Source organism: Oreochromis aureus, linkage group 22, assembly GCF_013358895.1.
Source record: "Oreochromis aureus strain Israel breed Guangdong linkage group 22, ZZ_aureus, whole genome shotgun sequence".
In the NCBI taxonomy this organism is placed as follows: Eukaryota; Metazoa; Chordata; class Actinopteri; order Cichliformes; family Cichlidae; genus Oreochromis; species Oreochromis aureus.
This window is the reverse complement of record NC_052962.1, coordinates 635,480-647,431: the sequence shown is the minus strand read 5'-3', so window position 1 is coordinate 647,431 and position 11,952 is coordinate 635,480. Positions and strand designations below refer to the sequence as shown.

General features: G+C 48.3%; 1 protein-coding gene across 1 annotated transcript; it reads left to right on the top strand.

The window, feature by feature from the left end:
• The first annotated feature begins 847 nt into the window (after positions 1-847).
• LOC120435456 lies at positions 848-2,735 on the top strand. The gene is made up of 8 exons (XM_039605117.1): positions 848-1,114; positions 1,196-1,231; positions 1,312-1,491; positions 1,624-1,737; positions 1,862-1,921; positions 2,016-2,066; positions 2,346-2,417; positions 2,625-2,735. The coding sequence occupies exons 1-8, from the start codon at positions 1,036-1,038 to the stop codon at positions 2,726-2,728; spliced, it is 696 nt and encodes a 231-aa protein (XP_039461051.1). The 5' UTR covers positions 848-1,035; the 3' UTR covers positions 2,729-2,735.
• The last annotated feature ends 9,217 nt before the right edge of the window (positions 2,736-11,952 follow it).

Sequence of the window (11,952 nt, the reverse complement as noted above, 5' to 3'; positions counted from 1 at the left end):
GATAATTACCGAGGCAGGCGATCTTGTTTCACTCACACACGCGCACACACACACACACACACACCCCGCGGGTCAAGGAGGAGTAGTGAGACAACGGATATCAATGCTTATAACCTATAGCGCGCCCAAAAAATATTATTATTAAAACACCTAGCTACATCCTTGTATTTGTTAAAAATATATATATCCCTTAGTGAATACTTTTCTTTGAATACTACTTTTCTTTTTGAGAGGGCCCTTTTACAAGCGGCTGAAAAACAAGCCATAAAAGATAATTGCCGAGGCAGGAGGTCTTGTTTCACACACACTCCCACCGACCCCGCGGGTCAAGGAGGAGTGACACAGCAGATTTCTCAATGCTTATAGCCTCAAAAAAACATTATTAAATCATCTATACGAGGTTTGTTTTTTTGTGCAGCCCGCTCCTTGTCAGACCAAAGTAGAGAGTTTTTTCTTCATTATTTTTACAGCAGATTTTTCTCAATAGACAGAAAAATGATCTTGTACTACGCGCACTAAGCAGTCAACAGTCAATATTATCATCTGTCATTGCTTGTAACCCCGGTAAATAATTTCGTACATCTCCCCATAAAATAATAAGTTTATTAAAGCACCCCCCTCTGTGGGAAAGAGTTATTTTCTCAGTGTCTAGTTTACACCGTGAGGCGTCACAAAAGCAAAACAAATATTCACCTCTAAGTCGTATTTTACCGTCGGAGAATGTGGAAAAACAGACAACCCTCACAAGAAGGCACCCAAAAAAAGGGAATCGGACACCTCAACTTTCTTTCCCCCTCTCCCGGCCGCGCGCACACACAAACACACAAATCAGACAACCGAAGGGTGAGAGAAAACAAAAAAAAACAATAAAAAACACTCTCTAACTGTCGATATTGTCAGGAGAAAGATGCGAAAAACAGATGCTAGACGAGGATAAAATGAGAGAAGAAACGAGAGGGGGCTCAAAAGAACCGTTATCTGCTCAGACCCTACTGTGACGGTTCTACCAATCGCGAGGAAGAGTCCGTGAATATTATGTCAGTATTCCGTCCAAACAAAGCCGTCGATCAGAGCGCCAGGGCCAGCTCGCCAGAACTTTTCCTGCCTCACCACGGTAAGTTTTTTTTTTTTTTCTTTACGATTTTAAATTATATACTTCAACACAGAAGTCAATAATTTGATTACGTTCTTTTAGATTTCTACAACGATGATTTCACGCAAGTGGACTACGGTGCGTTTAAATAAGGATATATCATTTTTAAAATAAGTTTAGATAGACTTGTTTTTTTAATGAAACTCTGTTACTTACAGACGCTATCGATAGCACGGTGAGGAGCACCATAAATCCGGCCGTTTTCCAAGGCGATTTAGACGCCATCCTCCCCGCAGAACCTCCGCTGCCGATCGGCGAAAGACCGCGGCGAGAAGACGACGTTATTTTCGTCTCCGCACACCAGGAGAACTGCAGGAAAATAAGTTTTAAAACCGAAGGTAAAAAACAATATGTTGTATTATTCGCCATTTTGTTGAATAACAGGATGTGACGGAGTAATCCGAGCACGCTATACCGCCCCTCCCGACCCGGAGCGGATTTTTAAAACTTTTTGCTTTATTTCGTGACAGCGGTAATCGAGAATATACAGACCCCGCCGCAGCGAAAAGAAGAACAAGAAGACGACGTTATTTTCGTCACCGCATACCAGGAGAACTGCAGGAAAATACCTTTTAAATCCGAAGGTAAACAATATTTCTACAAAATAACGTATTCGAAAAGCGGAGCATGCTATACCGCCCCTCCCGACTTGGAGTGGTATAACGTGTGCTAGAAAGTTTTTTTAATCTTTGTTTTATTTCTCCACAGCCGAGATTGAGAATATACCCATTCAAACCCCCGCTACAGACAATTGGGCGGAGGAGCGAGGTAAATAAAAGTTTTTTTCTTTTTTAAAAAACGAAGGATAAGCCACCCCTCCCTTGTTTTCTTAAAACTTTTTCCCTTTTGTTTTTCTCGACAGAGAATATACCCATTCAAATCCCCGCTACAGACGATCGGGCGGAGGAGCGAGGTAAATAAAAGTTTTTTTTTTTCTTTTTTAAAATACGAAGGATAACCAGCGCATGCCGTCCCAGAGAGAGACAATTTGTTTTCTTAAACTTTTTCTCTTTGTTTTATTTCTCAACAGAGAACATACCCATTCAAACCCCCGCTACAGACGATCGGGCGGAGGAGCGAGGTAAATAAAAGTTTTTTTCTTTTTTAAAATATGAAGGATATGCCGCGCATGCTGAACCGGAGAGGTACAATGTGTTTTCTTAAACTTTTTTTTTCTCGTTTTTCTCGACAGAGAATATACCGACCGATACAGAAAATCAGGCGGAGGAACCATCCAGAGCTCCTCCTCTCAGGAGACTGAGAGGTAATTGACGGGGGGATGAATCGGCCCTAATAAATATTTATGTTGTATTAATAAAGTTCTCCGCTCTATAAAATAAAAAATTTTAAAAAAATGTGTGGTTTTTTTACTCTCAACTTTATACAGCAAGAATAAATGAAACGTTTGTGCAAAACACGATCGTCCTTTCGAAGGAGTAAAAAATACATTTTGTTTTGTCTTTTCTTACAGCCCGACGGCGACTTCATAAGAGGAGGATCCTCGGAGACCTCAGATTCATGTACGCCATAACCGTCCGTGCATATGCATCAATATATCGACACAAGGATCTGTAAAAGGGATGCAAAGTAAAAGCATACACGTGTAAAAGTCTGTGAATTAAGAAATAAAGAAAATCATGTCGGAAGAACGCAGCATTCCTGACGCTTTGTTGGAAGCCGTGGCAGAATTGAACAGAGACGTTGATCATATAGCACCACCGATCGACCCCCTACAGCCTTTAGAAAACGCCCTGCAGGCCCTCCTTCAAAACATTGAAAACGAACGGCGTGCCGACCGACTGAACTTTGACCCTCTGCAGCCGTTAGAAAATGCTCTTCAGCTCTACGACCAGCAGAGGGAGGAGCGCTCTGCGGAGGAGCGGCAGGAGCAGGTGCAGCCTGCGGAACATCGACACGGAGGAGGAGGATCTCGGGTACAGAACGATGCGGTGACTCGCCGTGAACAATTTAATAATTTTGAAATAAGGCGAGTATTTAACATTCCCTCTCAGGATGACGCGGCCGACCTCGCTCAATTTTACCTCGACGTCAGGGACAATTTTGTAGATCTAGCGGATAGGGTGAGACCGGAAGTTAGTCGTAACGATCGGGTTCAACTGGAGATTATCAGCGAGCACGCGCAAAAGCACGCCGTCTTTAACGGCGACGATCGCGGCGAAAACATTGTACCGGCTTTTGAGAACCTGTTGGCCAGGCTGATACAATCAAACGGTGCGATCGTGGTCGGCTCTCCCCTAGAAATTGTTGTGCAAGTAATCAGAAATCCTAGAGGCGGCGGCAATAACCCGCGTAAAAAGATTCACAAAACGTTAGATGATGAAATTCTAGTCAAAAAGCGGCGCTGTCTGTACGTGGTAAAAAATAAAAACGATAATCTGTGCTTCGCCATTAACTTGGCTCACCTCACCGAGCCTCATTTCACAGATAAACAGGCCCTGGAACGCGGCAGAGAGCTGCAGCGTTTAGCGGGGCTCAGCGATCGGACCCAGGTAACCCTCACCGACATAGATAAATTTGAGCAAATACTAAATCGTAAAATCGTTGTGTTTTACCGCCCTCCCGAGGACAGGACTCTTTCGCTAATCGAAACAGAGTCCCCAAACACTCCTCACCCGCTGTACTTATTCTTATTCCGGCATCACTATTACGGGATAAAAAATCTAAAAACATTTTTAGGAGTCCCGTACATTTGCGAGGAGTGTCACCGCGGGTACCAAAAACGCGAGGAACACGTCTGCCAAAATCGCTGCAATCTCTGTTTCGACCCCGCATGCCCCGCTCACTTTCTGGACGCTGTAATCTGTCCGGATTGTAACAGGTCATGTCGCACTCGCGAGTGTTACTCGAAGCACAAACAGCCCAGAATTCACTCTAGTTCAGGCCTCAGCGTTTGTCAACAAATGTATAAATGCCCTGACTGCAAACTCCTCTCCCGTCGCGGGAAGCACAGGTGCAGAACCGCCAGATGTAAAATCTGCCGCGCGGAGCTTCCTCCCGACGAAAATCAGCACCTGTGTTACATTCAACCTCTGAAACACGAAACCCTCGATACCGCTTCCATAATCTTTTATGACTTTGAAACCTTCCCAGACCGGGAGGGGACGCACGTCCCTTACCTAGTGTGCACAAAATCGCTAGAAGGAGAAGAGTGGCACGCATACGGTGTAGACTGCGTTGGAAAGTTTGTTCAAAGATACAGAAGGAAAAGATATAGAGAGACCACGTTCATCGCCCACAACGCGAAAGGGTTCGACAGCTATTTAATTCTCTCCCACCTGGTGGGAGAGGGCATGACGCCCTCGCTCATCATGCAAGGCAGTAAAATTATATGTTTCACAGAATCCGATTTCCTTCTCAAATTCATAGACTCGCTTTCTTTCCTCACCATGCGTCTCAGCGCCATGCCCAAAGCTTTAGGCTTCGAGGACAAATCCAAGGGTTTTTTTCCCCACAAATTCAGCTCGCGGGACCGTTTAAAATACGTGGGCCCGTACCCCCCTCCTTCGGATTACGGGGTAGAGCGCATGTCCCTCTCCGAACGAGAGGAGTTTCTGCGTTGGCACGGCGAGGCCTCCCGAGGCGTCTTTAACTTTGAAAAAGAGTCGCTGTATTACTGTCAAAACGACGTTAATATCCTGAGGGAGGCGTGCGTAAAGTTCAGAGACGGGTTCATAGGCGAAACTAAAATCGACCCTTTCAGCTGCGTCACTATAGCTTCCGCCTGCATGAAAGTGTTTCTCACCAATTTCCTCCCCAAAAACACTCTGGCCATCCCCTCGCCCGACAACTACGGACGCACGTCCAAAGCCTATTCGCACGCGTCCATTCAGTGGCTGGAGTGGGTATCTCGCTCTCAGAAAATCCCCATTCAACACGCTCTCACAACGGGAGGGGAGAAAAAAATAGGTCCGTACTATGTTGACGGATACGCGCTGATTGACGGCGAAAAGTGGGTGTGGGAATTTCTGGGGTGCTTTTATCACGGCTGTCCAAAGTGCTATAGGCCGGAGGAAATCTGCCCTCTGACCCGCGCTCCTTACGGGAACCTGCTCGCCTCTACCGAGGCGAGGCTCCGGGAGCTGAGAAACGTTTACAGAGTCCGCACGGTCACGCTGTGGGAGCACGAGTGGAGCGAGATGAGAAAATCGAACGAGGAGGTTAAAAAGTTTTTGCAAAGCTACGAAGCTCCGGAACCTCTGTCTCCTCGCTCGGGCCTTTACGGAGGACGCACTTCGGCCTTGAGGCTGCGTTACAGCGCCTCGCCCGGAGAAAATGTGTATTACGTAGACGTCACATCCCTGTACCCTTACGTCAACGCCAAGCGCGCTTACCCTCTCCATCACCCGAAAATCATCAGAGAGAATTTTGTAGACCCTCGCCGTTATTTCGGGCTGATCAGAGCCACCGTTTACCCGCCGCGCGGGCTCTATTTCCCCGTTCTACCTTACAAAACCCCCGGAGGTAAATTAATATTTTCCCTCTGCCGCACCTGCGCCGAGACTAATCACCAAAGCGGCCCGTGCCCTCACGACGACGAGGCCAGAGCTCTCACAGGGGTCTGGGTCACCGTCGAGTTTAACAAAGCCTTAGAACTGGGTTACAGGGTGGCTAAAATCACAGAGGTCTGGCACTTTGATCGGCGCAGCAGCGACATCTTTGCCGGCTATATTAACACTTTTCTCAAAGGCAAACAGGAAGCCTCCGGCTATCCTCCGGAAGCTCGCGACGAGGAGGAGAGGAGCAAATACGTGGAAGAGTACCACAGGCATCAGGGCATACGTTTAGACCCGTCAAAAATCGAGGTGAACCCGGCCAAAAGACAGGTATCGAAATTGTGTCTCAACAGTTTCTGGGGAAAGTTTGCTCAGAGAACCAACCTGACTCAGACCACTCTGGTCAGAAAACCCAGTGAGTTTTTTAACTACGTCTTTTCCGGCCAGTACGACTTTAAACACGTCTCTTTTTTAAAGGCCAAAAAACAGGACGTGGCGTTAATTCAGTGGAGCTATAACGAGCGCTGCGTGATACCTCCCGGCGCGTCCAATAACGTTTTCATCGCTGCTTTCACCACAGCCTACGCCCGCCTAAAACTCTACGAGTATTTAGAAAAATTGCAGCGCAACGTTCTGTACACCGACACCGACTCTCTGATCTACGTAGTGAAAGAGGGGGAGGAACCTTTAGAGCTGGGCAATTTTCTGGGGGATCTCACGGGCGAATTAGGCGGGGACACCATCCAGGAATTTGTCTCCGCAGGTCCAAAGAGCTACGCCTACAGGACCAGAAACAAGAAGAAACTTGTGGTAAAAATGAAAGGTATAACGCAGACGAGAGAATGTTGCGAGCGGGTCAATTTCGACAGCATGAGCGAGCTGGTGGAAAGTTACCTTTCCGGTATGAAGGAGGCGGAGCTCGAGACCCCTCAGCACGGCATTCAGAGGGATAAGAGAGGGTTTGTGCTCAAAAACAGAACATTTCAGAAAAAGTTTCGCGTGGTCTACGACAAGAGGCGCCTCTTTCCAGACGGCACAACTCTGCCTTTCGGGTACTAGTGTTGTTTTATCTTTGTTTTCTTCTAAAATGGAGGAAATTGATTTTGATCACAGACTGAAAGTGCCTTTTTCCTGTCTCGTTGTGGGGCCTAGCGGGTGTGGGAAAACTCATTTTGTAAAGTGTGTTTTGGAAAACTGTGAACGCTCCATGAATACTGTGCCCGCGAATATTGTGTGGATTTATACTTCTTTTCAACCCATGTACGAGGAACTGTCAAAGACCAATAAAAACATTAAATTTGTCGAGGGTTTGCCCGATTCTTTCGAAGATTTCCAAGACGCTCTGGTGGTGCTGGATGACGTCATCTTTCAGGCCTCGGATCACCCGGAAGTGGTTAAAATTTTCACTCAATACCGTCACCATAAAAACGTCTCCGTCATGATGCTGACCCAGAACGTTTTCCATCAGGGCAAATACAGCCGCACCATCGGCTTAAACTCCAATTATATGGTGCTGTTTAAAAACCCCAGAGACAAGCTGCAGATTGAGATTTTGGCCCGCCAAATTTTCCCTTCGCAAAAAACATTTTTCTCAGACAGTTTCAAAGACGCCACGGAGGAGCCCCACGGGTATTTAATCCTCGATCTCACTCCCTCCTGCCCAGAACGTTACAGAGTGCGCGCCGGTCTGCTTCCGGGACAGCAGCCCGTCATCTACCTGCCCAAATCCAAGTAGCGGCTCGCCATGTCTCAGCGTATAAAAAGGAACGCCGTCTTACTGCAGGCTCTGTACCACGCGTCGCCGCAGAAACGCAAAGACATTCTCGCTCACAGCTCCCCGGATTTCCTCCAGGCGCTGTGCGAGATAGCTTTAAATCTTTTAAAGGGGAACATACCTCTTTCCACTTCTCAATACCAAAAACTGAAACGCCAGAAAAAGATCATCAGACTGCTGGCCGACAAGAAAACGAGCTTAAACCGAAAACGTCAAGTTTTAAAGAAACAGACGGGAGGGTTTCTATTCCCTCTCCTGTCCGCCGCCGTGCCTATTCTGGGAAACCTGCTGGGAGGAATATTTCAGAAACGCTGAGATGTTTAAAAAAATGATTCTCGTTCCCTCTCACGAGATGAAAAAACTGACCCGACCCGCCGAGCCCACGGTCAGAGAAGCCGCCAAAGACGATTTGGACGAAAAGATGAAAGCTATACTGGAGGATCCGCGGCTAAACTTGTACGAAAAAGTCAAAAGATACGAGTCTCTGCTGCGGAGATATCTCACGCTCTATAAACAGGGTCGGGACGAGGAGAGTCGGGTGACTTTCCACCTGCCGCCCGAGGAGCCTCAGCAGCAGCAGGTGCATCATCAGCAACAGGTGCATCATCAGCAGCAGCAGGTGCATCCGCACCAACAGGAGCAGCCCGGGGAAGAGGATGAAATGGTGGAAGAAGTATTAAAATCCCTACCCCCTCGAGACCGCAAAAACGCCCGCTACATTATGCAGAAATTAGCGGAGGGGGGAGGAGGAGGATGGACAAAGAGGGGGGAATTTGTTTACAAGGGGAATGCGGTGCGGGGTTCTCACATGATCGATCTATTTAAAAACCTCTCCCTCTCTTTTAAAAGTAAAAACCAAACGCGTCCGAAAGGATGGACGGCGTTTTTAACTACTTTGGTCGAATCAAACATCCCCTCATCCTCCATACATAACCGTAGAGCTCGCGAGCAGTACGCTCGTCTTAAATCCGAGGAGGAGGAGGAGGAGGAGGAGGGAGGACCGACACCTGCGCGAAGGGGGAGAAAACCCTCTCGGTTCAAAAAGATGCTTTCCCCGACCTGGACCTCTATATAAAACCGTGTTTTTTGTTATGTTTTTTCACAAATGAAATAAATAAAAACGCTGCAAACAAATTGATCGTTGTTTACGATTCTTTATTTGATACACGCATTTTTAAACTTTTGTAAGGAGCAAGCCCCGTGATGACCTCTGCGAGATCGAGCGGGACAGCGCCCTTTCAAAAAGTCAGACACCATGCCATCATTTTTAAACACATCATTATAGTACAGAGAGAGTATTTTGTCGACGGATAACCCCTGAGCCTTGTGACATAGATAAAAAATGCAATGTTGCCCGCAAACGACAGACAGAGGGTGCTGAAGCTGACGATCATGATAGAGTATTTTTTCGGAGCGGTCTTCCAGAAACTCTGAGATGACCGAGGGATAGTGAAGAAAGTCGGGAGGGAATCCGTAAGAGTCAAAAAAAGTGGAGGAGCCGTCCTTTTCCAGAGTCAGAGCCAGCCAGTGTTCTCCCCTCAAGTGAGACGGATGAGTGTTTACTATAAAGTAGGCGGGTGCTTTAAAGTCGCGTCTCAAAAAGGCCAGCTGGTCCGAGGCCCAAACCCCGCAGAAAACGTCTCCCAAAGCGCGATGCAGAATGTGCTCCAGTTGAAGATTATCCATGTATTTTTAATAATAATCCACCAGCACCTGCCTTTTAGAGTCAATCTCCAAAATGGAGTCGTAGCAGGCGTACACTATGAGCGTGGTGGTCTGAGGCAGAGGAACTCTGAATCTCATTTCCAGCCTCAAATTTCCGTTGGAGACCGGAGACAGGGCGTCCGCGTCCTCGCTGGGCTCCAGATTAAAGGCAAACAGGGCGTACCCCTCGTTAAATTCCCGGCGGTCGATGCTCAGAGGCAAATCTTTGAGGTGTCTCCCGGTGGCGGAAAACATGTGGTAAAACTCTCTGACCGAATTTCCGCGGTCAAACTGGGGCTGGAAAGCTTTGGCGGGCACCTGCCTGCCGTCCTGACACAGCGCCAGATACTCCACGTCGTTGTGTCTAAAGTTGAAAGGCGACAGGTCCCTCCTCCCGGTGAAGGCGTCGTGGTGAACCATGCCCAGGACCACGTATTTAGGCATGGCTCCCAGAAAGAGATTCTCTTGGTTGCAGATCCTGGAATTTTCGGGGATGGAGTAGGTTTTCACAGAAACGCGCGAAAGAGGATAGAGGGCGTTTCCTTTCATCAGGGCCGCGGCGTGGCCCAGCCTGACGGCCGGCGAAACCGTGACCTTTTTAACGAATAGAGAGGCCGCGGTTATTTTCAGGGCAAACTGCGAATCCCGAGTCCCCATCAGGGAAAAGGCGTCGCTGTTGCGAATCAATTTAATTCTCAAATCCACAGAGTTCAGCAGGAGCCTCTCGCAGAAGAAAATGTCGGCGTGAAGAGGACCCAGCAGGTCCACTTCTCGCGACTCTGCCGTGAAAGCGGCTCTCTGCTGTATCCCTTTGTTAGGCCCGTTGTTTATAACCGTAGAGTCCATGGCTCCCGCCGTGTCTTTGTAAAACAGGCCGGCGCTGAATTGACTCTTTAGAGTGTCTTCTGAAAAGTTGAGCAGCGTCTCGATCATGGCCCTGTAAGGGTGGGTGGCGCTGGACTGTGAAATCAGACGATCCCCCAGAATAACGTCGCACTGACTGAAAATTGTATTGAGGGGGTAATTGATGAGCGCTACGCCGGCATCGGGCGGGATGTTGGTCCCGTCTCTCTCCGTAATCTTTACCCTCAGATGGAGCATGGTGTCGTTCAGATCGAGATACTTTTCCCCGTCTCCCGGGATGAAAAATTCAATGGGTGAGTTGTCGTTCAGCGCAGAGAGGGGCTGGCATTCTTGATATTTTTTATCCTCTATGGATAGCTGGGTCATGGGAGCCGAAAATAGATCCAGTTCGGCCAGGGTGCATTCGGCAGATTTCTTGTGTAAGAGAGACATTTTTTTTTTTTTTTAATTTATATATTTTTTTTTCTTTCTTTCTCAAAAAATATACGTTATTAAAATATGTCCGAGCTCCGTTGAGGGGTCCTTCTCTTCCCGCCGCCGGTCTTGACTGATTTGGTTTTTACACCCGGGCTTTTATTTTTAACCCGCTGGCCCGGAGGGCGTTTCCTCTTCCTGCGGGACAGCACCATCATGCCTCCCGCCCCCTCCTGGCGGGGCTCGGTCAGCTTCCCCATCACTCTTTTCACAGCGTCCGTAGCGATGTTGGTGGCCGCCGTTTTCAGGTGAGGTTTGGCTACGGCGAACCCCGTTTTGAAGAGAGGAGATACGAAACGAAACAGCCTGGAGAAGATGGAGCCTATCCCTCTGCCGTACATCACGGGGGCTCCGTAAAAACCCGGAAGGGATCCGCCCACCTGCCCTTCATAATAGCGCACAAAACGGTGGGGGTCCTGAGGGAGGCGCGCCGCCATTCTCAAGCGGGTTTAAAGTGCAGCTTGACTATCGTTTTCCCGTAAACAAAATCCACGAACCTGTCGCGGTCCGTTTTAATTTCGACGCGAATGGTTTTAATGTATTTTTTAGATACGCGCAGGTAATGCACCGTGTTGTACCTGATGCTCACCACGTCTCCGTAATCGCCTTTCACGTTCACTACGCTCAGCAGCGGGGAGTAGCTGTCGCCGACCGGTTGATACTGAACGATGTCGGTGTAGAGAAACAGGTTATATACTCCCGCGCTCATATCGCACGGATAGGGGGTAGAACGCTTCGACAGGGTCCACCACTCGTTCGCTCTCAATCCCAACATGTAAGCCAGAGGAGGGAAGGCCTTGATTTTATGGCTCCCGTTGCCTTTCACATCCAGACGTTTGGTGATGTTGTTGAAAGAGGCCTCGAACGAGGGGTCGTACTTTTGGATCGCCGGCACCAGGTGCTCCAACAGATCTTTAATGCGGCCGTAATGACCTCCCCTGCCAAATTTTAAAATCACCAGGGGCTGATCTTCCTCCTCCTCTCCCTTCGTCCGCATCAGCTCCAAGTAGGAGGCGTCCGGGGGTAGGTTGTACCAAGTGCGCGGATAAATAAATTCGCAAAGTCCCACGGTCCATTCTCCGGTCAGCTCTATGGGTTTGGCCAGGTCCACGGTGTAGCATCCGCTCGTATTATCTTTAAATAATTCCTTGCTGGCGTTGGAGGACAGGGTCACGTAAAACCCTCCGGACTCCATGAGGCGAGTGAAAATTTAAAAAAATGAGCCGAACGATCCCGGGGGCTCTCTTTTTTATACCCCGACCACTTCCGAGGCTTTCACCCAGCTGTTGAATTTCTCGGGCCAGTTTTTCCACTTGACAAACACCTGCTTTTCGCCTCTGACCGCGCGCCGCTTTAAAATCTTCTCCACATGAAACGCTTTGTCCTCTGTCATTTTCACTTTCTGCAGCTCGGCCTCATAAAACGACCCTTCGATGGGCTCCCCGTCATAATCTTCCAGCTTGTACACG

Bases quoted from the DNA above. Each gene is read 5' to 3' on its own strand.
- LOC120435456 (XM_039605117.1), top strand. From the start codon at position 1,036: ATGTCAGTATTCCGTCCAAACAAAGCCGTCGATCAGAGCGCCAGGGCC. The intron at 1,232-1,311 runs GTGCGTTTAAAT...TGTTACTTACAG, and splicing joins TTTCACGCAAGTGGACTACG to ACGCTATCGATAGCACGGTG. The intron at 1,922-2,015 runs GTAAATAAAAGT...TTTTCTCGACAG, and splicing joins CAATTGGGCGGAGGAGCGAG to AGAATATACCCATTCAAATC.